This window comes from Helicoverpa armigera, chromosome 6, assembly GCF_030705265.1.
Source record: "Helicoverpa armigera isolate CAAS_96S chromosome 6, ASM3070526v1, whole genome shotgun sequence".
Classification (NCBI taxonomy): domain Eukaryota; kingdom Metazoa; phylum Arthropoda; class Insecta; order Lepidoptera; family Noctuidae; genus Helicoverpa; species Helicoverpa armigera.
Genome location: NC_087125.1, coordinates 843,929 through 870,303, shown reverse-complemented (window position 1 = coordinate 870,303; position 26,375 = coordinate 843,929). Strand labels below are relative to the sequence as shown.

The 26,375-nt window shown below is 42.9% G+C and overlaps 1 protein-coding gene across 4 annotated transcripts in view; it reads left to right on the top strand.

The window, feature by feature from the left end:
• LOC110382228 (nephrin) overlaps positions 1 to 26,375 on the top strand; it is a 273,247-nt gene that overhangs the window by 217,137 nt on the left and 29,735 nt on the right. For all 4 annotated transcript variants that reach the window (XM_049852109.2, XM_049852108.2, XM_049852110.2 and 1 more), the window contains exons 8-9: positions 18,634 to 18,778; positions 19,097 to 19,227. In XM_049852109.2, the coding sequence (XP_049708066.2) occupies positions 18,634 to 18,778; positions 19,097 to 19,227 (276 nt within the window). The remainder of the gene's footprint in view (positions 1 to 18,633; positions 18,779 to 19,096; positions 19,228 to 26,375) is intronic.

Genomic DNA, 26,375 nt, shown 5'->3' with positions numbered 1-26,375 from the left:
CTGTTCATTAAAAAATACCCTTCGCTGACTTTTATTAACTAACAGCAATGAAGCAAGGCTTTTATTTTCTGTATTGTTTCCATTAAGATGTAGCTTCGATCGGTTATTAATACGTCAATAAATCACCGGCGCCACTGGACGGTGGCGGACGGTAGCGGACGGTGGCAGACGGTGGCGGACGGTGCTCATTACACAATTAGCCGGCGCTGGACAACGATAAAGGAGCTAACAACGTGTTGCAGCGCACACTCACCGAGTATCGGAAAATTGTACGATACGCTCAGATGGGAGGTGCAACCAATATCGTTAACATTTTAGGTATTGACTTATGGTTTAGGATTTATGTAGGGTGAGGTCTTATGTACTCTAACTTATCATAATCATATGCATATATACTGACATTTAGATGACTACACTTCTATTTTATCATGGTACAGATAAATATCAGCAATGGAGTGTTAATCCTTACACGTGTACTCTCGAAGGACATTCCGATTGTAGCTTCGGTTCTAAAAACACCGTACACCGTACGTACTGCCTCCTATTTATAACACAGACAGAGGAATGATCGACAGACCTCTCGGACGCGCAACTACAAGAATTTGTACAAATGGGCTTACACGTGTCATGACGAAGGACGATCAGGACAAATCTTCGAGAGTACGGCAGATAGTGTTCACAGAACACGAGTGCCGCCGAGAGCGGAGCATTTGCATAGTGCAGTCCCGTGTCGCTGCGACGGCGTGCGCCAGTGCGAGCGACACGGCGCACGTCTTGTGTCGCCTTAAGTCTCACTTGTATCGCACGCTGAAATGGACCCCATTGCAGATGCATTTCATCAACAATTATCTGTATCTACAGCTTTAACTGAATCAACTAATTCAAGTATTAGTTCAACTGTGTTTATAGACTCACTCACCGAGCTATAGATTACATTTCGCCAACTCCTTTCAAAGCAAACCACTAAACAAATCTATTCAATTCAACGTTTCGCTAAACTTTAGAATTTCTATAAAACAGTGTAGATTCAGTTCCAACGTAGTTATCTAAACTAATGTATCTGGTTGTAGTTTCATTTCCGAATGTACCTGTGGAATAAGTCGGTGTGTTAGTTCTAAGTGCAAACTAGCCGGCTCAAAGAGGAAACCTATTAAAAGTTTTTAGTCACAGAAACATACTGATGTTATAAATGGTGTTCTCGTTTCACTGTGTTTAACTTTGTTATAATAAACCTAGTGATATTTAGACGAGTCTCTGACACTACAATAATAACTTTACTTGAACACAGACGGATTCTGCTAGCTATGTTGTTTTCATGTGTTCAACATTGAAACAAAATGCTGAGTATATTAGGTATTCCGATTTCCACCACCTCAGGTATCCTCTTGAATTTCCTTTCTTCTGTGAAACAAAATACGTTCCTCGACCTGCTTACTAAATGCACTAAGTACTTGCCCATAACTGCATCAGTAGGCGCTGACTGCACTTGGCTGCAGTCTCAAACACACAAATAACTAGCTTCGAAGTTCAGTTTCAGTCCACGAGGCTTTATTTTTAGCTCTCGTGGAGCAACTTCCTGTCCATCTGCAGGCCGGCTTTCTAGTTTACTTAATTTTATAATACGAGTAACTATTTCTGTATCGCCAACAACAGGCACGTGGACTATGTTTGACGTAGCTTTATCTTGTTTACTGTGCATTAAGAAGGACACAAGAGAACGTCAACACGCATCCTGCTCTCACGCTCAAACTTTGGGAAAAGAAATCTCTGGATGTAACATACTTTTTCTAACAATAACTTAACGTTTCCGCGTTATTTGGTTTAAACTGAAAATGTAAAAGTAAAAATAGTTATTTTTCTAACATTTACTTTTAAAGGCACGTACTTATGTACATAATCGTGTCTATACTCACACATTCCAAATTGAATTGGCACACAATGTGGGCATGTGTGGGTAATTAATGTGCTCGAGCAACACGGCCTGCCTTACTTAATGATGTGTAACTATTGATGCTGCGCGATAACTACAGGTGAGCGCTCTCCGCCAGCGCTCTCTCCTTACTACAACCATGGCTTACGTTAAACGTACTGCACGTGCTAAGGGTAGAAAGGATTCAATGAGGAAGTTCAATCATCTAAAGCAGAACATTTCACCTGAGTATCTTACAGTTTTGCAAATAAAATTATACTTACTGAACTTTTAACTAATGAACATTACGAGCCACCTCAGTAATACTGCGAAAATCCTCATTAGCTACTCAGAGCATCATAAATTAAGGCAAATGGATCGCTTTCCTACCCCTCAGAGAATAACCTCACGCCCACAACATTAGGTCAAGCGACAGTCCTCCTACACGGTAACAATTGATTCCTCCCAGTGTATCGCAACACAAAAGAAAACATTATAACAGTGGTTTTGTATTCAAGGGGAAATCCGGGGAAAATTAAAACAGGCCGAATCGTACCCCTGGGACGTGCAAGGGCCCGATGTAGCGATAAATTGGCGCGCCCCGCCTGCTAGCCGCGCGTTTTATGGCCCCACCCGAATGTCCTGTTCGGTACACCTTGAGAGTGACGTCATGATCTTGTGAGTTATGACGTCATGAGTAACAGTGGTCAGTGGTCGCGGTTGATAGACTTGACTTCTAACCCTTCTGTTATCTAGTGAATCCATTGATGCATCATAGAGTGCATAAGAAATGAAATAAATAAGAATCGCTGTAACTTCTCCTGTGGCCGACATGCAGCCTCGCTGTCTGTAGATTTTTTTTTAATGTCTCTACAATCTAATCTATTTGTAAATTTAATAATATTTTACATTTGCTAGGATATAAGCTCAGCTCAAAGGATCTAGACACACGGCAGTGTGTCCGCCAAGTTCGAGCAAAAAAAGCGACACACCGGCCGTGGGTTATATTACACGAACCATTTCGGGCCAAATTCGACCCCCCTATAACTCAAAATCTGTTTTATTTACGCGTTTCAAATTTCTAGTATCTGTTGAGACTCCCTCACTTATCTAAAATACAAAATTTCATTAATATACCTATTGTAGGTCTTGAGATATTGACGTCAGAAAATCGCTATTTTTACTATACACTCACTGACTGACTGACTGACTGACTCACTCATCAAAAACCTAGACCACTTCCAATGGTCGTATTGACTTGAAATTTGGCATGGAGGTAGGTCTTTATGTCAAGGTAAAGGGAAAAATCTGAAAATGGCCAAGTGTGAGTCGGTTTCAAAATAATGAAGGTGTTTTATACCCGGTGTAAATTTATACCCCTAAGGAACTAAATTTATCTATATTTATAAAATATATCTTCGAATGGTACAAAGGTTTGTATTAAGTCAAAGTAAAGTAAAAATCTGAAAACGGCCAAGTGTGAATCACTTTCGAAAATAACAAATGTGTAACTTTGATCCACGATCATAATATATCTAAAAGATAGTATAAATGAGACATTTCTTTAACTAACTTCATCATAAGAAAAAAATAAAATAATCAACCTTACAAAAATAAATGAAATCCCACCCAAAACAAAAATGTGAAAGACTGCCAAGTTCGATAATATGGGAATGCTTCGCCTATAAAAGAAGTGAGATCTGAATAAGTACCAAGTTCCATACACATACCTCAGTTAAAAATAGTTACTTTTTAATGATGTTACTTGGCAAGTTTTAATAGAAAATTAAATACTTGATTCATTGCGTTTAGTAGGTTTATAACAAGGTGTATGAAACTTGCCAAGTAACGTCATTAAAAAGTAACTATTTTTAACTGAGGTATGTGTATGGAACTTGGTACTTATTCAGATCTCACTTCTTTTATAGGCGAAGCATTCCCATATTATCGAACTTGGCAGTCTTTCACATTTTTGTTTTGGGTGGGATATGATTTTCGAGTCCCATTCAGTCTTTTTTTGTCTGAAACACGAGTGGAAGTCAAAGAGAATATTAAAGCTGTGGGATTAAAATCGCGACAGTGGAAATGTTACAACTCCCGTACTACTAACATTCTCAGTTCTATACTTAACGTATTTTGTGTACTTCACTCTTACTCAATTACTTTTAAAATGGATCGAATAGCTACGTATCTAAATGTTGGCTGAATCTTTATTTTTATCTAAATAAAATACAAATACAAGAATTAACCAGGCTTTCTAAAATCCGTAATATGTTACATTCTAGTGGGGAATTTATCTGTTGTACAAAAACCCGCTTGTAAGTGTTGTCGGCGTGTGATGCAGGAGCGCGGGTGTTCCCGAGAGCGCGACACAACACTCAACACAAACAACTAACACTTTGTTATTAGGTTTTGTGAACTTTGTCTTGTGCACTTGCCTTAAAAATACTTCACCAGTGAGCAATCGGGCCGACAGAGTTAGCGTCATACAGCCACCGCAAGTAGAATAACTAAATAGGTACTTACTAAGACTTAGTTTTTTCCACAGAACAATATGAGAAGAAGGTTAAGAGAAGTGATAATTATACATTTGCTTCGCATTAAATATATCATAAAAAGTCGGTTTAAAAAAAACATTTGAAACTCATTTGACTGTACTATCCCGATCATAAAATAATAGTGCAACGGATGGGAATAACGTAGATCAAAAATTCATGAGCACGCCCGAAGTGTGCACGCTCGAGCCCACAAAGAGAGCATCCGGAGTATTCGGCGATGACCTGCCGCCGTGCCGTGTCTGTGTCGTGCCTGCGCCGTGCCTGTGCCGGCGGGCCGCGGCGACGGTTAATTAGCTCTGCGCCGACGAGTTAATGCATTCGCTAAACACTCGACAGATTTGAAATATCCGCGCTGAACCCTCTCGATGCCGCCCCCCCCCCCACCCTGCCCCACCTCGCCCCGCGCCCCGCACACTGTCGTCGTCGCTATTCTATTGCTAGTTTAGTTCGCTTCAAACTTAGCCGCTTTTAAGCCGGGACTCGCTTGGCTTTAGGAAATTTACTAGTTCGAGCTATATTAGACCGGTATACAAGGATAAGTGCCTCTGCTAAACTGCTGAAGTTGTTAACAGGATTTCAAAGGTTTGCAATTTGGTATGCGGTTTCATTAAGCAGCTAAATACGATTTCCCGGCGTACTCATACATACGGGAGTATTTAGCATACCCGGCTAGTTGGGAAACTGAGCCGGATTGTTTTCTGAGCGCCGGTATTTAGACATTGTTAGTTACGAGACACGAGTTAACACGACATATAAATATACGAAAGCTTGTATTGTTGAAGTTATGAGCGACGTACTCGTCGTGGCAGGCGGAACCGTCAAGCTCGGGACTCCCGGAACTATCTCGTCGCAGAAATAAAACATAACCCATAACGAACTTTAACCAAGTGTCGATTGTTTTGAGACGACGGGGTTCCATTAAACCGAGTCGGCGGAACTTCCCTGTCCCCAGTTTTAATTGAAAACGTCGTAAAATCTATCGCAGACAGACGAGGAAGTTGTGCCGGCCGGCTGGACTCCATATAGTTCTAATTACAAAATTCAAATCGCGCTTAAACCAACCGAGTTGATTACGCCGAGTGTCGCCGTGCAATTTGGACATTCCACAGCACCGCGCCGCACCGCACCCCGCCGCGGCGCGCGACGTCGCACGTCGCTGGCACGCGGCCAGCTGCGTCCGAGTGCATTAGACAGCGCACCTCCCCGCAGCCCTAACCCGCCGAGATAATACCAATTCGCAGTTCTTTTTGCTACATAACCTCATTCCCGGATATTGTTATTAGCCCGGCTTAGTGCTACTTGTAAGTAGAAACGATTATTATTCAAATGAAACTAAAACTTCTAAGTGAGTCCCATCACAGTTTCCTCGTTTCGGCCGATATTAAGTAATGTAATTTCGCTGTAGACTGTAGCAGAAAAAGTGTAAATCTTACTTTTCTAGCGCTTAAAATAAAGTGGTTTTCCCGTATTCCATTCTCTGTGCATTCGTATCTCCGAATTAGTGCTTTAAAGGGGATCCTCTGTGAGATAAAGCGTTTAAAACTTCTCTTAGGAACGCAGTAAATCTCACATGTTGCGCTGTTAATAATATATACAGAGTGCAGGGAGCGGCATCTTCGTCGCCACTCGTAAGTTCCCGGACCGAGCTTTATGTGTCCGATACGCTCCAATGCGGTGCATAGCGATCCCGAAACTGCGGACCTCACGTCCGTCGCTTTACTTTTATTTCCGTTTTAATTTGACAGAGTAAATACAGCTCCAAATTTTCCACTTAGAACGTCGTAAAGTAAATGAATCAGGTTTGCGTAAGAGTTCTTAGTGTTTTGAATAGTGCAATTATTCAGTGTAAGCTAAGCTGACCTTATTAAGCAGTGGCGGCGTGACGTGCGCCGCACACAATGACAGCGGAACTGGCTCATTAGCGACGCCCACGCACTGCACCGGCTTTATAACATCTCTTCATTAGACAACTACTTTTAATCGCTACTTTTCTTTAAAGTTTTAGCTCCAAAATGAATAGATCAGAATGACGCGTTAAATAAGATGCCTAATCTGGCGTTTATTGTTAAATCAGCACATAACTAAGTGGAACCGTCGCAATTTGAGTAAAGTTTGTGCTACTAATTTGATGCAGGTAACAATTAATACACCGGACTGAACCATAATTTTGCACAGCTAAGCCATACAGACTGGAATCGGTTTCGTCCACCACATAGAATCAGCCCAATTCACGGCACTAAATACACAATTGAATTGTTATAGATAGAGTTTTTATTGTAGATACAAAATGACGATAAATTATTACGACAAAGAAAAGTAAACAAAAATATAAAAGTGTTTTTTTTTTCGAAGATTGTTCATTTTATACAGTTTTACAAATTGTTTTGATGTTTTGGTAGTGATCGTCGCCTTTTAAAAACCAAACAAAGTAAATATTATCATTGTTAAAGTGAAGTAAGTTAGTATTCGCATTCTTTAGTTGAAATGGTTACCTAAGTATTATCTGCGTAGCCGTTTCCCAATTCTATTGGGGTCGGCTTCTAGTTTAACTGAGTACCAGTATCTTACATAGAGCGACTGTCTATCTAACCTGCTCGATGCAGTTACCTGGGCATCCGATTCCTCTTGGTGAGACATAACTGGTTGCTGTTGAATTTATTTAAAAAGACAGATACATAATAAGTTGAAAAGCAAGTTCATCTGGGTAAAACGTATTACATATTTAGCTGAGCACGAATCAGGTTTTCTCGAGTGTACTAGATGCGTAACTATACCTACGCTTTCTCCTAAATCGCTTTACAAAGATGTGCTTGAAGAGCATTTGAAGCTGAGTCGTGGTGGCGAGCGAGCAATCTAAGGCGAACAATAAACTTAATCTCCTGGGCTACACGAGCTCCGGCACAAACACTCGACTTGTTCCGAACATGGCGACCTCGGCCACACCTCACTCACTCTTGTTATATCGAGAAAGGAAAACTTAATTGAAACCTAAATACTTTAGATATGAAATAGATTTCCGTTTACGTATATCGACTCCATTTTGTTCTAGTTATATCAAAAATGAGTTTTGAGTGTAAACTAATTAAATTGAGTGGAAATCACCATTACTTGGGACATTTGACACTGCTCTGAATAACTGTAAATTGTAATACAATATCCTGCAAAATGCCTGTCCATGTAACACTAATAACACGTGGAATGACCAGCAATTGATTCCGTCGTGTGACACAATGCACAGAGCGGCACAATCGTCTCGCTAACCGCCGCTTATCGACTCAATAAGCAATCAGCACGCGCGCTCGCACTTATTCAATACACTTTTTAATATAAGCCCGTGTTGAACGAAACTCCCTGTTTGCGTCCATCACTAAATTGGCTCGAAGCGATGAGAGCGCACTGAGCGGTGTGAGCGTACTAATACGCAGTTAGTATCGCAATAGTGCTAGCGTGCGCCACTCGGACGCAACTCCGTGCCACTCGAAGGCTGCCGCTGCTGCACTCGAGAGCTACCTTTATTAGCTCCTCAGGTTACCAAAGGAATTAGCTTTGCCCACAGCGGATTCGGATGGTTAACTTTATTTAGGAGTATCCTTGTCTTAGCTAATTCATTTCATCTGCCTAGCCTTTTCCCCGAACTACCTTGAGGCAGGCTTCCAGTCTAACCGGATGCAGCTGAGTAACAGTGTTTTACATAGAGCGACTGCCTATTTGACCTCCACAACCCAGTTATCTGCGTAACCCAAATACACTTTGGTAAGACTATCTAGCTTACTACCCATCACGACTGTTAAAGATCTTCAAATGATTAAAACTGTTACCTACCGGCGAGGCAGCCCTGCCTGCGGAGCACGGGGGCTCTGCGCGCAAATTAAAACCGACTCTGATTTTACCCCCCCCCCGCGCCGCCCCTCCAGCGCCGCGGCTCCAGGCGCCACTATTTGTACACTTTCCACTTCTCTCTTATATTGTTTAATTAGGATCGAACAAAAGGCCTATTTACATTTGTAGAACACCAGGATTTCTTCATTTGTTTGATGGGTCCACGCCGGCGAGCTCGTAATCGCTGCAGTTCCAGCACTTAATTGCAACTGTTTTGTTATTTGTTCGCGTTTCCGCCGCTGTCTCTTTGTATTAGCTTTTATGAGAGAAGAGCGGTTTTGAAGCAATTTGTTTGTAGTAACGAATCTTTTACATCGCTCTTTTCTCTATAGATTATATTTTTTTAAAGCGTGCTCATAGTTTATTGGTTCAAAGCCCGTGTCACTTGCACCGAAGGCTCCCCTCTGTAAGACAAACTGGTTGGGTCACGTATAGTGAGCAAAGTGAGCACTCGACGGATTTGCTTACTCCCCGCGCGGAGGGAGTGTCGCTAATACAGCCGCCGGAGTGTCGGAGGACACTCACGCTGCACTCGTCTCTAACGAGCCAGGCCACGATACCGCTGCACCGATATGCAGTGATGCAACTCATAACTAAATGCCTTATTTTTTTCTTAAACAATATTTGAGTCTATGGAGGTATTGGGCTACTCATACACCTCAGTCTCTTCACTTTTCGAGTTGTTACTATGATATTGAGCATCGTAGTTGATACCTCTGTATTAGCATATAGGTACATTTTGCAGAAATCCAGGTTACATACAACTACAATAATCAAGTGCTCATTGGCTTTGGTGACATCAAATCACTATCTACATATCATTTAATATTACTTAGCCCTTTTAAGATAAGATTTTCCACTTCTATAATGCTGTACCTTAAACCTCACGGTGAGCAATGAGAGCATGCGTGCGGTACAATAAGCATCAAGTCTGTATGTAAAGACGCCAGTATTAGTAAAAGTTAAAAGCGCTTATTTTTTAAAGTATATCCTGATGTAGGTACTTGTAAATTATATGGCACTTAAGTAAACTGCTTTACTTGGTAACAGTTACCGGCACGCGGGCACCCGGCTGGCAGCGCGCCAGCCGAGCGCTACTCATGGCGAATATTTAACTAATGTCCGCCTAATCAACTGACACACAGTACATGCTGTTCCCAGGACTTATGATTTCCTGGTAGCTCCCCACCACCCCTGACCCACCGGACATGTTGCTCCGCTCATAATCATACATCATACCTGTCGCAGGTCTGTTTCTTGTTAGCAAGACTAGGGCTTTCAATACCGGTATTACGGGATCCCGTAATACCGTGATCACGGATATATTTTGGTATTTTTTCAATACCGGTATTGACGAGCCAATACCGTGATTACGGTATTACAATCTTTTTATAATTTTAATTATTGTGGTTTGTTGTAATAAGTAGCAGGAAGTTGTATTAAATAAGATAAATAACTACGTACTCGTAAGATGTCATCATCATCCTCCGAGCCTTTTTCCGCCAATCTACTTGGCAACGCTGCAGGGACTCCAGACAGAACAGACCATATATCAATCGAGTCAAAGGCCTTCTCATAGTCCACAAATGCTAGACACAGGGGCTGATTATACTCTTCGGTCTTCTGTATAATCTGCCGCACTGTGTGGATGTGGTATATGGTGCCGTATCCGCTTCGAAACCCAGCCTGCTCCGGTGGTTGGAATTCGTCGAGTATTCGCGCAAGTCGGTTCGTGATCACTCTTGAGAACAGCTTATATACGTGGCTTAGGAGGGAAATGAGTCGATAGTTCTTCAGCAGGGTTTTGTCTCCCTTTTGAAGAACAGGACGACAACACTCCTACTCCACGCCTCTGGAGTTCTCCCTTCAAACAGGACGGCGTTAAAAAGCTTCTGGAGCTCCCCCAGTAGCTCTAGAATCCTCATTTCCGGGATCAGGTCGAGATGCATGCGATGCGTATAATCGGCCATAGAAGTTTTCCACTTCCGAAAGGACTGCCGGCACCGAAGAAATGACTTCTCCACTTGTTGTGGTCAGCTTCGTCAAGTGGCTTCTTCCAAGAGATTGTACGAACACCTTTGACCCCCGATTCAGCTCAATTGCTCTTTCAATGTCAAGAGTATTGGAGCACCGTAGGTCGTGCTTGTTGATCTCTTGGTTTAGAGCCCGCTTAGCTGACGAAGTGACAGGCGGGTTTTCACGTCGTTTCTTAATAAGCCCTAATGTCTCTTCCGAAAGCTTTGATTTCTTGCCCTTACGCTGCTTGTTACAGAATATCGACCCTTCCTCCCTGAGGATCTGAACCACATATTCGTGGTTTTGGTGTCGTTTCCAACGTCTGTTGTGGTTTCCACGGCGGCAAATTTGACTGGAAAGTTTCAGATCCTGAAATGGTTTGGAGCAGTGTTGGTCGGAGCCTAGCCTTCATCAGACGAAAACGTTCGGCCTTGAAGTTGATATTCAGAGAGCCTCGGACAAGTCGGTGATCGCTACCGGTATTAAACCTATTGATCAAGGAGACGTCTCTGACTATGTGCTTCTTGTTCGTCATGATGAAGTCAATCTCATTTTAGTCATAGTGTCGGGGCTATGATTGGACGCTTTTTAAACTAAAGGATTGTGTTTTAAAAGTTTTATTCGATCTAAAATTAAACCCCGATTTCAAATTAGACGAATTCGATTTGACAATATTAAAAAATATTTACAACAGCCTTTCTGTAGTCAAAGTAACTGTATTAAAAATTTGAAAACGGGATGCCAATTTACTAAAAGCGGATATTGCGCTAAAATTTATGTTGACGAAGTTAGATGGTCAAGCTTGCAAGCAATGACTTAAGTCAAAATCTTGCAAAAGCACTTCGAAGACGCATAAAGGAGCTATCTGGAATATTGCAATATTAGCATGACCGACAATACCGTGATCACGTGATCACGGTATTGAAATTTTTAATACCGGTATTGATACCGGAATTGAAAAAATCCGGTATTTGAAAGCCCTAAGCAAGACCTGGTGAACTGACTGCAACATGTCTCATTTATTCTGCAACTGAGTGTTATTTGAGTTATTTCATACAGACTGTGATGTCCCTGTTCGCGGTCAGTGATGAAGTAACTAACGAAACAAAATGGAACTAATGAAAAGCCTAACCAAAACGAACAATAAGTGCGGCTTGCAGGCCGCGGCGGCTCGCGCCCCACTAGCGGCGGCGCGCGGCCCGACGCGCCCTAATTAAATTATATTTATTTGCGAGCACTGGCTCTTAATGAAAACGGCCGCAATTTGGAGCGGCCAGATAAAATGAAGCACCTTCGTGCATAATTTAAAACGCAATAAATCGCAATGAAACACAACTAATTAGACAATAGAACTGAGAGCAGTCTCCTTCGGCGTGACTTAGCCGTCAACACTCCGCCGCACCGCGCCACACCGCGCCGCGCCGCGCCGCGCCGCGACCTCACTGCAAGTTTAATTATGCACACGAGTGATGCTTGAAGCTTGATTGCAGATTTAGTTGTGGTAGCTTATTGCTTAGTTATCGCCGTATTGAACCTATGTTCCACATAATGTATGCTAATTAAAACCACACTCTGATACAATGTTTGTTTCACAAGCATTTTATTCATGTAACACTGAATTATTTGCAATGTCTGAAATACTTTAACTCAAAATAACATTAGCATTGTTTTACTTGTAATAACATCGTTTTCTGTAGCAGTGTTTTGAATGTTTCGCTATATAAGCAATACTAATTAGTTCAAATGATAGCAATTTTACTTACATATGCAAATCTCTTTGTATGTACAATAAATCTGACATTTCGAGTAAGCATGACCGCCAAAATAGCGACATAAAATTTTTAAACTATTTGCTACATTTTCTTTAGCTCGCAATGGCGTGCGGATTGCAAGTTCTTTTTAAACTACTTCCTTGCTGATTGGATTTCGAAGTAACTGTGACTGTGCGCGGCACGGCGCGGTGCGGCGCGGTGCGGTGCGGCGCGGTGCGATGCGGTGCGGCGAGGCTGCGGCGGCCGCTCAATGAGGGCTGATTGCGGACAAGTCGCCGCGACCCACACAACTCGATTATCTGCGCAAGTGTATGAGATTAGCCTAAACTTATCGTGTTATGCACTCTCGCACCCGCTCACAATGTTACTTATTTCATTAATTTCAAACTTTCCGAACCTACATTATGTGGGCTGGTTTCTAATTCTTTGTGAGACCTCAGATTGGTACTTTAACTATGAGTCTTTGGATAAAGTTTCTACTTATTCCTATATAAAAAAATGGGTAATACTTAATGTTTGTTCGTTACAAATGTTGTGTAGCGCGCGGTCGCGGTGGCTAGTCGCGCCGCCAGGTGTGGCCACTAATTACGCGATGTTTGCGCGGACACACACACAAACACAGGTGTTTGGTCACACACACAGACACAGGTGTTTAGTCACTCGCCGCGAGCCTACAGATTGAATACCTTGTGTACACTTGTTTGACTTGTAGAAAGTAATCAAGTCATCATCGATATGGGTATAGTGGCTACAGGTCGCAGATGTTTGCATGTCAAACATAGCACATTGACATAAGAGCATTTCAGATTTCACTATAATAGTTTAGTTAGTTAACAGCAGAATAGATATATGACCAAACAATATCTACATACTGTTAATAACTAAAAGTGTAAAGCGCTGTTAATAACAAATCGCTGGTTCGTCTCATACTAAATTCTTGCGATGTTACAGCAGCTCCGTGCTGATCAGCTGTTTACATGGTCATGACATAACGTTGGTAGCCGAGTCGGTATCCCAATGTGCACAGTGTAGCTTGTGATCGCGGCGCATCGCCCGATATCGCACGCAAACACGGCTCGCACTTAGCCGACAGCGTTATGATAGCTTTGTGTTTAGCAAACCCTCGAGCGACGCTCAATTACGATATACGAGTAGCGGGACTACATGTAAGTGCTATCGGAGTATATCAGAGTGTGTGTAAACAGCGCGACACTCGGACTGCTCGCATACACCGCATTATAGTCGACAGCCGATGCGCACTCGCCGCCCGGCCTCGCGCAGCCGACCATAGGGTCGGCCCATACGGCACCATACAGTGAACATCAAATTACGCTATATTGTTTAAACAATACTTAAAACCTTACGCATACATCACAACATTTCCTGAGATTTTTTCACGACTACTGCATGTTGTTAATATTCAAGCATACCTCCGCTGTGCGTTTATTTGATTTCAGCTCAATGTGGTCAGGCTGGCCGCGAGGTGACTAGACACGTGACGATGTTATAACTAGTGGCGGTACGTAAGAGTAAGACGTGTAAGTAAAAAGGTCGCATCTGTCGCGCGACCCGCACCGGTCGCAGATTGATGAGCACGTCGTGATTGATAAATGGCCGCGCGTTATCAGTCCACGCCGACATAACAAACACTCTGGACAATTTAAAATGCAATTACCGTCCGGAAATGTCGCTAATTAAACGGAGATATTCGTTAATGGCCCCCGCACTTCACCGAGCGGGCCCCTCCCCGCGCCCCGGCGGCCCGGGGCCCACTGACCCCAGGCGGACTTGGCTTCAATTTGTAATGACATTACCTCCGCAGCCTTTTTTGTTGAAGCAGGAACGGGATCTCTTATTGGATTCAGTTACGTGAAATTGATGAGTTTCTATTAGGGCGAGGCGTGAGCCGCTCCTCGCCGCGCGGTAGACGCGTGTGTGCAACATTCATCTGGGGCAGGATTTTTTACAATTTGATCAGGATTCACCCTCGTCCCTGCAACTAATTCAATTGGAAGTCGTGTCCATTATGCTCTTCATTATATAAAACACTGCTACAATAATGTTAATGAAAGAGGATTACAATATTCAAGCTCACAGGTAATGTTTAGATGCAGTAAACTGTGGCGAGTATGTGTAATGGCGGATACTACTAATCAAACTGTAAGAGGCTTGCTATGTCAACAGTGCTACGCAAACATGTTATCCGAACTCAAATACATATTGAGCACCGCACTCCAATTATTGGCATTATGACATCATCACTCATTGTATAATCATGTGAACAGCTAAGAAAACAAACAAATACATACTACAATTAGCATTTAATTGAAAACTTTAAAAAAATCGTGTTTTTAACTAGACTAGAGAAAAGGTGCCTATAGAGTATAGAAGAGTGTTCGGGGGAGGGGGGGGGGGGCCTCTGTTTTATTAGTCGCGTCATGAGGCATTATGTACACAGAACAATGAAGTTGTCGTTCTGTCCCGAGAAAGTTGCGGATTCAAATTCAGCATTCTTGTAGCTAATTTTATTTATTTATTTATTTATTTATTTCTCAACCTTACCACTAACATTACAGACAGGTACATCCAATGCGTTAGGGAGGCACTTATTTAAAATACTAACTAGCTAACTACTTACAAAAATAAAAATAAAAAAACAAACAACAAAACACAAGATATTTACACAAAATAAATTTAAAATAAAATAGAATATAACAATAAAACAATAATAACAAAAGTATGTCCTATAATCCTAATCTAGTTTATAACATAATATAAACAAAATCATCCTTGCGAGTTCACTGAACTGACACGAGAAAATGTCTATCTTGTTCTGGATTTCGTTAATAGTACGGATCGCTCGCGTGAGAGGCGTTTTGGCCAGTAGGTTGGTCCTGGCAGTCGGCACTGACAGCAGTGGCGGGCGCCGTCGTCTCTCCACGTAGCGGTCCGGCACACAGAGACACAAGCACCGTAGTACGCCGGGATTGTGCTCCTTGCCACGGAGTAATTTAATTAAATACAATATAAGGGCGAATTCTCGCCGCACCTGTAACTGGTTGTACCCGACCATACCCAGCACGAACAATGTGGGGTACATAAGTGGGTACAGCGGATACACCCCTAATACTAATTGAAGAATACTGAAGAATACTAATTGAAGTTACTACAAGCACAAACAAAAATATGTTTCAAAATAACAAAAAAATCATTCAGGATATAATAATACAATAGGAGTATGAAAGTACAGTGCTTCGTGTGCAACTCGCGTGATAAAATAATGCAGCTAGACTTAAAAGTAGCAGTAGTAAAATTCGCCATAATACAGTAGACGGCGCTCATTTTAAGCAACAACGTTGCACCCGTCATAAAATGTGGAGTTATGTGGAGCGAGGCCCCGGGCCCCCGGGCCCCCGGACTGCACACACGCGCCCACACCACCGGCATATTACCACGCAAAGAAGACACATTCCTCACACACTTTCAGTGAAACAAATAAATCTGTAAACAGCAATCTGCACATAGGTATATTTTCTTGTTCTGGAATAGCACATGCAAGGTTTTATCATAACTTAAGTTTTATTTCGGTACGTGTATATTCAGCGGCGCGGCACAAAGCGTCATAACTCGCGGCCAGTGCAGAGTGCAGCGCGTGACTCAGCAGCGCGTGTGTCGCGACTAAATATGCGCCATCGCCTCGCCTCGCCTCGCCTCGCCGCGCGTCGCTTAATAAGCAGCGCCTGGCCGCGCGCCAGCCGCCGCCGCCGCGACTCAGCTGAGATTAGGATTTTTGCTGTGTGTTCACCTGCACAACGAATGACCCGCTCCCAACTGATTTCTTATGAGTATTACCTGCAGGAAATTAGTTCCCAGCTCCTTAGCGAGCTTATCTCCGCAGTAATGGTGATAGTCCCTCACGCGACACCGCAAACCACTTACACGAGCGCTTTTAACTTTACACTCCACATTCCTTCTCATATCTCACATACTACTTTTATACTTATTTTTAAAATAGAGAACAACAAGTGCCAAACATCTCGGTAGTAGTTTACAATGACCTATCCGTTAGTAATTCGTATATTCGCTTGCGGTATACCACTCAGAGAAAATCTAATAATGTTAAAACATTTCCAAAAGGAAAATAACGAAACCACCAAACATGTGAGCTTTGGCCGGAGCTTTCATCAGAATAGCTATCCTAGTGAATGACAATAAGCAAAAGAGTGTCACATAAAAGCGGGGAAAAGGAATAATTTGTGGCATTATAACATCCGGATCACGGACACACGTGAGCGTCGCGCGCATTGTCAACATGCTCGTTACCCGCTGCACGCTGCCTGCTCAATGCTTACGCGAGCGTAGCGCCGTAGCACCGTAGCACCGTAGCACCGTAGCGGCGTAGCAGCGTAGTGACTACGTACTATTACGCTACATCGCGCTCGAAGCGGAACGGTACTCAGTAATCGATCAGTTGCAGTAAGATCTCCAATCGTCATGGATCATCGATTATTTTCTCTTCACCGTCATTTTATTATTAGGATGCGCCGAGAAATAATAGCTTCGGTATTGATAACCACCGTTACAATGTCATTGAGAGCCATTCTGGTGCGGTTTCACGCACCAAGCTACGACTGCGGGAGCTCTTCGTGTAATCCCACGTCACTGCTTTAAAGAGGCTTAAAATAAAATGTGACTACAGCCACTAAGAAAAATACTAAGCGCCGGAAAATTCAAGTAACGGCATAAAAAGTTTCTTTCGAATTTAATTTGGAAACAAAAATTATATCTGCGTACTAATTGTATTCAACACTACACGAGGGGATTGTTGTGTAGATTTTCATGATATCTTGTTACTCATCTGGGGTGAAAATAAGTTCACACGGTTAAAACTATTATTCGAGGCACAATAGCATCTTGAAAAGAAATATAAGAATAACCCCTGTTATTTCAATAATGCTTTATATATTTAATTTAAATAATGTATTTTAGATGATACGATTATCTATAACTTTATCAGCTCGGTAGGTACTCGTGGACACCCAGCGATGCAGTGTGAGTGCACGTGCACCGCGCGGTGCAACCTGCACGTATTCATTAAGCTGCGGTTAGTGGACAACTGGAGCGCGCCCGACTTGTATATACTATTCCATTTAGGCCTCTTACTAACTGCAAATAGCATCCTACATTATTACTCGCACTACACTACCACTCACACGTATGCCGCATTAATATGCATACACACACAAATATGTGAACTTATGAATCAGAGTGTCACTCGACTGATATCAATGCTTGAAAAACAATTGCAGCTATAAGTTAACTAGCATCTTTGTTCACACCGAGCGATCCGAGCAAAAGTGATGTTATAGGCGGAGTGCCCGGCTTAGTGTCGGCTGATCACTATTTAGTAACGTAGGGGAGGGTTGACCTCCCCAACTCGCTGGCTTTTCCGCCGGCCGTCGGCCGCGTACCGGCCGGCCACCGTCGCTGAATAACACCGATCCTTTCTCTTAGCCCTACAGCTTTCAATCCTTACTTAGTATTTTGACTTAGTGTCGCGATGTTGACTGCCGTCTTCCAACTTGCTAGAGAGGTTCCGTGACAACTGCCGACACTTCCACATGTCAATCTATTGAAATCTTTTGTTAGTTGTATCGGCGGAAGGATATAAATTATTCAACACCATGACGTTCATTAAGTGCTCGTAACAAGATTAAACTGAATAAATGAATTTGAATTGAAGCAAAATATTCAGCGTTTTGGTTGTCGTTAACGGTAGAATCATGACACGACTTGTGACATCAATTCACGCACCGAGCGAACACGTGTAAGCGACTTACTAATGTAACATTGGACCGATTAGCGCATGTTTAGTCTAATATACTGTAGCAAAATATTTTAAGCACTTTTGAACTTAAATGGTCGATATTCAATCTACATGCAAAAACAAATAATCCCAATGAGTGCAGCGTCCCGTGTCGACGGCGTGATATGAAGCGTCAATAGTAACATTAGCAGCGCGCTGACGCGTCCCGGCGCGAGCCGGCCATTGAGTCGTACCCGGCGCGTCACCGGCGCGTCACCGGCGCGTCACCGGCGCGTCACCGGCGCGTCACCGGCGCGTCACCGGCGCGTCACCGGCGCGCTCAGCCGGACTGCTGGCCGCCAAACCGCCACGGACTATTAGCACCGCGCGATACGCCGCTTATACGATTTACTTTATGATTTCGTCATACATACATTTTGTTATTTATTATTTTGTCTGTACACACATTGTACATACTAGTATAGTTCATAATTTATAGTAGTCTCTTTGGATTAACACTCAGGTCCGGTATGTTAAATTCTAAGAATAATAAATAGCACTGTTATCATTAATTACAGCGCAAAGTAGGCTACATTTTGTTCTGGTGCGTGGAGTAGTTCCCTCGGGACGCAGACGAGACAGCCAGTAAAATGTACATGTTAATAGCAAAAGTTGTGTATTTGTGTGCGACAGGAAGAGTTGCGCGACAACCTGACGGTGAGCGTGATGAGCTTCGTGCCGACGCTGGACGACGACGGCAAGCCGCTGACGTGCCGCGCCGACAACCCCAACGTCACCTCGCTCAGCCTCGACACCTCCTGGACCATCAGCGTCGTCTGTCAGTACCCACACTATCATTACTTACACACAAAACAACGCCAAACAATATGTTCATGTAATGAAACTGTTATTTCCATACACATCTTTTTCTCAAAGCGTGCGTTGTGCACCGTAAAGCGCTGTGAGCGCTGTGGGACGCCGCACCCATTTAATTTATTGGCTAGCAAGTGTGCCTTACTTACAGCGACTTAATTATTGAAATGAAACTGCTTTGCAAAATATGTTGTGCATTATTCATCACTTTTACAATTAAATTATCGGCAAGTAGTTGAGTGGATGCTAGCTATATTATTACGTGTGTGTGTGTGTGTTGCAGACCCGCCGGTGGTGCGGCTGCGCCTGGGCAGCTCGCTGGCGGCGGGCGACATCAAGGAGGGCGACGACGTGTACTTCGAGTGCCACGTGCGCGCCAACCCGCCCGCCAGGAAACTCTCCTGGCTGCACGACGTGAGTAACACTACTCTGTACACATCTCTCATTGCGAACCACACTCATGAGTATCATCGTCCTATCTGCAAAGTCTTTTAATTGCTATAAAAAGCTAGAGAAGCTACGAAGCACTTCACCTGTTGGACACGATGTAAGTAAAGATGTCTTCTTTCTGAATTCTTCAGTGGCTTACTACTACAATATCGTAGCGTGTAGCAACGTAGCAAGTACCAGCGTAGCAGCGTAGCAGCGTAGCTTACTCATATGACATAGAATAAATACTTTGATTATGGTTGTGCCATTAAAGTGTTTGGACGCAAAGTATGAACCTTCTAAACTTATTGAATATATTTGCAAGCCTACTCGTATAAATTTAATTTATAAATTTAGTTCTTCGGAACTTAGGTACTCGAAAAATATATTTTCATTTACGTACATATGGTTTAATAAAAAGGCCTCATTAAAACATACTGATAACAAATGTATCCATCGTCAATGTGAAAACAATGATGTAGCGAGCAGTTGACGAGTGCGAGGGGGCGGCGCGGGGTGCGGGGTGCGGGGTGCGGGGGGCGGGGAGTAAAGTAATAGACGACGATGTACGGTCCGATAATCGCTTTGTACTGTGTCGCTCTGTTTTAATCAGCAATATACAGACGGGGCGGGACACATTTTTTTTGTTTCGCTTCACCCTTTCAGGGGCAATCAGCCGCGCGTTGTTACACGGATCGCGACACGCATCACCGCGCCCGCCTCCACTCGCTACTTTTTTTCTCTGTATTGTTTTCACGTTTTGTTGTCGGTACGGCGACTCGACCCACTTATCCGTCCGCACCGCACCGCGCCGCGCCGTGCCGCACCGCGCCGCGTCGCATCGCACCGCGTCGCACAAATGCGATTGTTTCTGATTCTGACGGAACGTTTCATCCTAGTGACGTTGACATGTGACGCGTTGCGTATTTAATACGCATTTCAATTTCCGTAATACTCGTCTTTGTGAGGACTCTTATTCGTTTTGAACAAGAAAATATTTATGACGAAACATTAAATTAAATCGCAGCATCTCAGAATATTCTAAGAGCGTATTACGTTACACACACGAGCAGATTATTGGGGCGTAGGTCCCGCGGTTTGCGGCGCTCGATACGCTCGGCGTCGGCAAAGCATGCGGTAACTTACTAGGTCAACTTGAGCTGACAAATATTTCGCCAACAACCGACTACAGCTCCGGGAAGCGAACTCCGGCCGGGACAACTGTCGACTTACTATTTAAACCTAAACTGGAATGTGGGCGGACGAACTACCAACACTTTAACGCTGCATTCTTGAAATACGACAGAGCGGGATATATTGTGCGGTTCAGGTTCCGGCAGAAATCGTTGATAGCCGCAATAATGAAATAAAAGCATGCATCGCGTGCATTGTGTTTGCGGTGACGTATGACGCGCGATATTATTCGCGTGATTTTTGTCGCGCGACACGGAGCCGCGTCCATTTGTCGCGCGCCGATGACACGCCTCATTGTTTTATGTGTGATTGTTTTTGACAAATGGCGGACGCAGCGCCGCCGCGCGAATTAAAACGCACATAATTTACAACGGTCATTTGCGTAGCGCGGATATACGCCCTCTCTACGATGACCGCTCACATCGAATCGACAATTTTCACGCCTTTATTTAACAAAGATATAAGTTCGAATTACTTTCATTTGGTGCACGGCTTCTTTCCGAAAATTTTGTAGTATAGGTAACACTACTGATTGCTGATGCAACCAAGGTTACACAAAAAAGGCAATGCTTTAAACTAAACATATCTGGGCGAGTTATAGAGGTGTAGCGTAAAAGATACTCTGAATTGTGGCATCACGATATAAATTGTAAGCGGAAGTATATTGTCCGCCTGTTTTCCGAAATTATAAGGGAGGCAGTAATGGCGCGAGTGGACTAATGGCACGCGCTCATCTCCAGGCCACATCGTCCCTCGATACATGCAGAAGGCTAATATTTACCGAACAAAAAACAATATGATTATCGTACAATCAGTTACAATAAAAACAGTAATTAATTATTAATCGTTATAGTACCTAGTGAATGATGATAGTATAAGATGTACCTAAGACACAGCTTCACGCTTTTAGATAGTCGTCGCCTCCTGTTCGCTGTTGTGGTATATTGTTGTCCTTCTGTCGATAGCTATAGCATCGTGCGGCTGAGAGCGCCCCGGGACCGCCTGAATTATTCATCATTAACGCTAACACTGTCCAACGTATTAAAAGCAAATTGACGACGGACCCGCATCTACCAACAATATTAAAATATAATACACGTGCGAATGTGTTGCCAGTGTAGCCGACCAATGTATGCAAATTAGGCAAAACGTCAATTTTGTTGAACCGCCACAGCGACCACCCGGCAGGCTCGATGCAAATTCTTGGAAAATTCCTCATTACTGTCGAATATTTAGGATAGTGTAATAACTAAAGTCGTCCACTTTATGTGATAAATCTCCGGGGAAATAAACTTGTCGGTTGCTACCTGCCCTGTATACTGCAGTCATATGTTTAGGTACGTTTTAGTGGTCTCACATATCCGATGAGGTCACTAGTTACTGCGTAACTGCGTAAATGAGTATGTATTAGCTAGGATGTGGTATGAAAATAAATGCTGCGTTATGTTCATTGTCCCATCGAATTAATACCTTCTGTAGCAGTTTACAGGTAAAACTCATACAAAGCACTTATGTATTTGTGGATAAAAGCAAATACAATGTAGGTATGGCAGGAATGCAATGTAAGTATCAATCAATGGGTCCTCCGTTCAGCGCCTAGGAAGTCAGCCCGGGAATAAAAACGCAGACAAATTAAGGAAAGAAACCTGTTTTTTCACATTTTTACATTCTAGGCGTCTGGCCTAAAAATATAGAATTATAACCTACTTTACCTACTCAATAACGAATATTATGCATTAACACTATCAGGCCGTCGTCCCCGGCCACCTATTACTTGAACACCAACATGACAGGAGTCGGCGCGATCTCTCACAGAGTCATACAAACGTAATGATTAAAAATTATCCACTCGTAAGTGACAGAGCACGCGATAATTGGAGTGTCGTCGAGTGAGCCTGCCGTCACCCGGCTGGCGCGGAATGTGATTAAAGGATCATAAAGGATTACATAAAGCTGGGCAGCTACAGAGTCTTACCGGCGCCCGTCACCTCCTCATTGGTATCAGCGAGCGCTCCATGCAGCGGTGCAAATAGCTTAATACAAGAAAATGCTATACAATTTTCGTAAATAAAACAATATTATTTAGAGTGAGTGAGACCGAGAGACTTGTGCTAGAAGTTCATTGCAACTAAAAACAACTCCATCACATAGTAATTGCTACGTAGGCAGAGGAACTGAACCTTTACTGGCGTTTTACCCAAATTCAAAACACAACAACTACGTTTTAATATCGTTCTCATTCCGTGACGCGCACGGTAATACTTTTGACTGGATAAGTATAAAAAATCCTCGAAAAATCGGCTTGGCAACGAAAATTACACAACCGACAGATTCTATTCGAAACAACAGGATTGTGATAAAATTATCAAAACAATATTAGTAAAGTGATCTCTTAAGCCGACTGGAGTATTAATATCGTGCGTATCGAGTGATGGCGACCCGCCTCTGCTCCTAATCAAAGATGGCGCCGCGCCCTCAATCAGCTGCAAGTATTGAGATTGGTTGCTGAGCGAGCTCGTCACTCGCAGCTGGGAAAAACATATTTTCCTTTATTGGAAGTCACTCAAACATTTCTTTAAAATGTTACGAATTACTCGCGATACGCATCTGTCGCTGAGGCTGAGGTCTATGTAGCAGAAGTTCCGTGAGCAAAGCTCCTTTAGACACGGGCTGCGTGTCACGTACCTAGTGACACATATTCACTCGATATGTAAGCACCTGGGTGTCAGGGCATTAAACTCGTAATTATCGGTGTCGCGTGATTCCCGCCGGGCGACGAGCAGGAGTTGTTCCACGACAGTTTGTAAACCTGCCTGTTACAGCGACACGACACTACGTAACCACTCACCTCACTCATATATCATTACGATCTATGGAAAATTACTGCTGTATTGATTGCAGGATTACAGTACATTTCATATCTGATTATGTAGTGCTGTTTACTGATTGACGGCTATAGCCATGTTCCTCAAATGTTGATCTTGTGGCTTTTCGCTGTAAGAAAGAATATCGCAGGTAGTACTGATAAACCTATTAGCTTAGATCACGTAGCCCCTGAAAGTAAAAGTGAATACCTTGGGCCCAGTCAATCAGATCCGATGCCGACACAGTGACAGCCATGCGATGACTCCCCGCCACAGGCCGCGCGTGCTCCGCCCTCGATCAACAAGGAGCGATGAGCTGTCACAATAATAAGACGCCGCATAAATTTCTCGTCTTAAGCCTTCATAAATTTGAGCCAAATTTATATATATTATAATCTGTACAATTACTCAGGGCGGAGTTGGTGAGCCGATGACTTATGCCTGGCTCGGCTGCCCAGCTGCCCGCCCTCTTAATGTTCAATCATATTTTACTGCGCGAGATATAACTGACGGAATTAGCTGATTCTGATTATTAAATTAATATCTACTGTCAGATGCAGAACCTCCAGGCGTGAGAGTCACAAGAATCCCGATCAGTGACGCACCTACCGTCATAACTTATGACATTACACGTCTTTCATGGTGAATGAGAATGAGAATTTAACATACACAGGTTGACCTATTTGTTAAAGATGACCAAATATAAAAAGAAGCGTTTAAACAATTCAGTCTAATAGAAATGAAGAACGTACAAAAACAATCTTCAAACTTATAATAATGTGTTTTAAATGGGCTGTTCAGCGTGGCCACCGCAGAGAGATCCTCTTCTATTCTTCGTAGAATAATTCGTGGTTCAGTGTAATAAGTAATAGTTGAGGGTAATATACATGTATCGAAGACCGTGTATCATCGTCATCAACGCTTTTGCGAAAAGAATTACTAGATATCTATCATTGTAATAATTATAATTTACTGTAATAATTTACTACCCTTATGTATTCCCTTGTGTATTTCTCAAGAACTCCCTTATCTATATACTCCTCCTGTTTACTCCCCTATGTACACGTTTATATTAAACATCCTTATATTGAATACCGAATATGATTGGGATAGCTTCCCCGGCGATCATTCCAGGAATTTGAGTAGCGAGCTTGTTAGTGCGTCATGTCGAGTCTGCGGGGCCAGTGTTCCCACCACATCATTGCTATCAATCATCCATCTTATTTTATTAGGTGATTGAATTGCTATACCTAGAAGTACTCAATCGAATGCAATTGAAACTCCTGAAAGATTTCTTGAAAGTATCTCCATTAGATGCCATAGGTGTACGTACAGTCACGTGAGCGCCCGGGACTGGTGCCAATAAAACGCCGGTTTAATTTGCGCGCTTATACTGCTTAAATTACTATTGAAATTTATTTCTCACTTAACTATCCGAGCCGGAATATAAACAAATGTTACGAATAAAATGGGAAATACGAGACGGGGGGAGGGTTCAGGTGTGCACTCATTACGCCGGTGCACATAAACTGAAGACTGCCCACCGGCTGACCACCGCCGACAGAACACGACTATCTCTAACAAGCTACCTCTCACTTAAACCTTACCACTTTGGTATACTACAGCAATTAACTAAATCTAGTCATTTTACTGAGTAGTTAATCGTATTTAAGAACAAGCTTTTAATGTCAAAGTTATTATAAATTATAACTTAAATCGCTGTACATTCATTAAAATTATACTCACCTTCGACATCTTCAAATTAACAATGTGCATGTTGTCTTAGCTTATATTAAACAAGACATTCAATTATTCATGCAAACAACTTGGTACGTTTAAATTAAAAAAATATCAAGAATGGTGCACCTTGTAGTAAAACACGCGTGGAGTTTTTTTTTTTTTTGTAATGTTGGATGTCGTTATATGTCGATCTACCAACATCATACACAGGCTAGTCTTCAATAATATATCTGCTTTGTTAAAAGCACGTCTCACCTGGTAAATACCTATTATCCCTGAAATTGTAACCGGACTGGATGGTTCGGCCATAAATATTTGATTTATCATCGAGTTATGCCATTTAATTATAATTTGAACACCTGAATAGAAAAGACTGTGTAGCGGTATTGTGGAGGCATCGCAACACAATGCCAATGTACGTAATAGCCAATGTGTAGCACGTGAGTGATAATTGTATTATTTATGCGGTCGTTCCAAATGTACGTGACGCCCGCGCAACCTCACTCCGTCGCGATACATGTTACGACACGCGACACGGCGCGACACGGTGCGACACGGCGCGAGCCCGCCCCTCGACCACTCGCATTCCATACAATAACAGAGAACACTTGAACGTCTCGCACTGAACGTAAGCAAACACTGTTATCAGGTGGAAAATACCTCTCTTTATTCGTTAATGGCAGCTATTTCCGAGGAGCGCGGGGCGTGGGGGGGGGCTCCCTCGCGACCTCCCGTGATCATCCTCGAGATTGTGCTCCGATGAAACTCGTCTGCCTCATAATGGACAAGCCTGATTGAATCAGTCGCTCTCCATTCATGCGGGATGGATCCCGAGATCAAGATTTTTCCGAACGTTTCCTGTAGTGTTTGGCTTACCTATGTTTATTTTTCATTATCTGTTACACTATTGACGATATTATTCTCAACTTCTAGGAAATCAGCAAATCAGCCAAATATGCAACCAAACACTGCAGCAACCCAGGAACACAATTCAAAACAAGTAATGTTCTTACAAAATGAGAAACAATCGCATTGTACTCGCTCGTGAGCTCATAATTACGTCCACATTGGTTAAGTGTCGTTTATTCGAGTATTCACAAAGAAAGGGAACATCATCAGAATGTTTGTGAGGAGACGAGTGGCGCCGGGCGGCGCGCTATAGCCCCACAATTAGCGCGAGGCCGGGGCCGCGGGACGCCGTCCTATGTCCGGGGAAAACAACGGACTTGATTAACAATGCGAATTCTTTATTATTGTGTGTAATCATAAAGTATCAACCTTTTCGAAGAAGAGTAAATTTTTCTTGTAGCATACATTAACCCATAATAATATCAT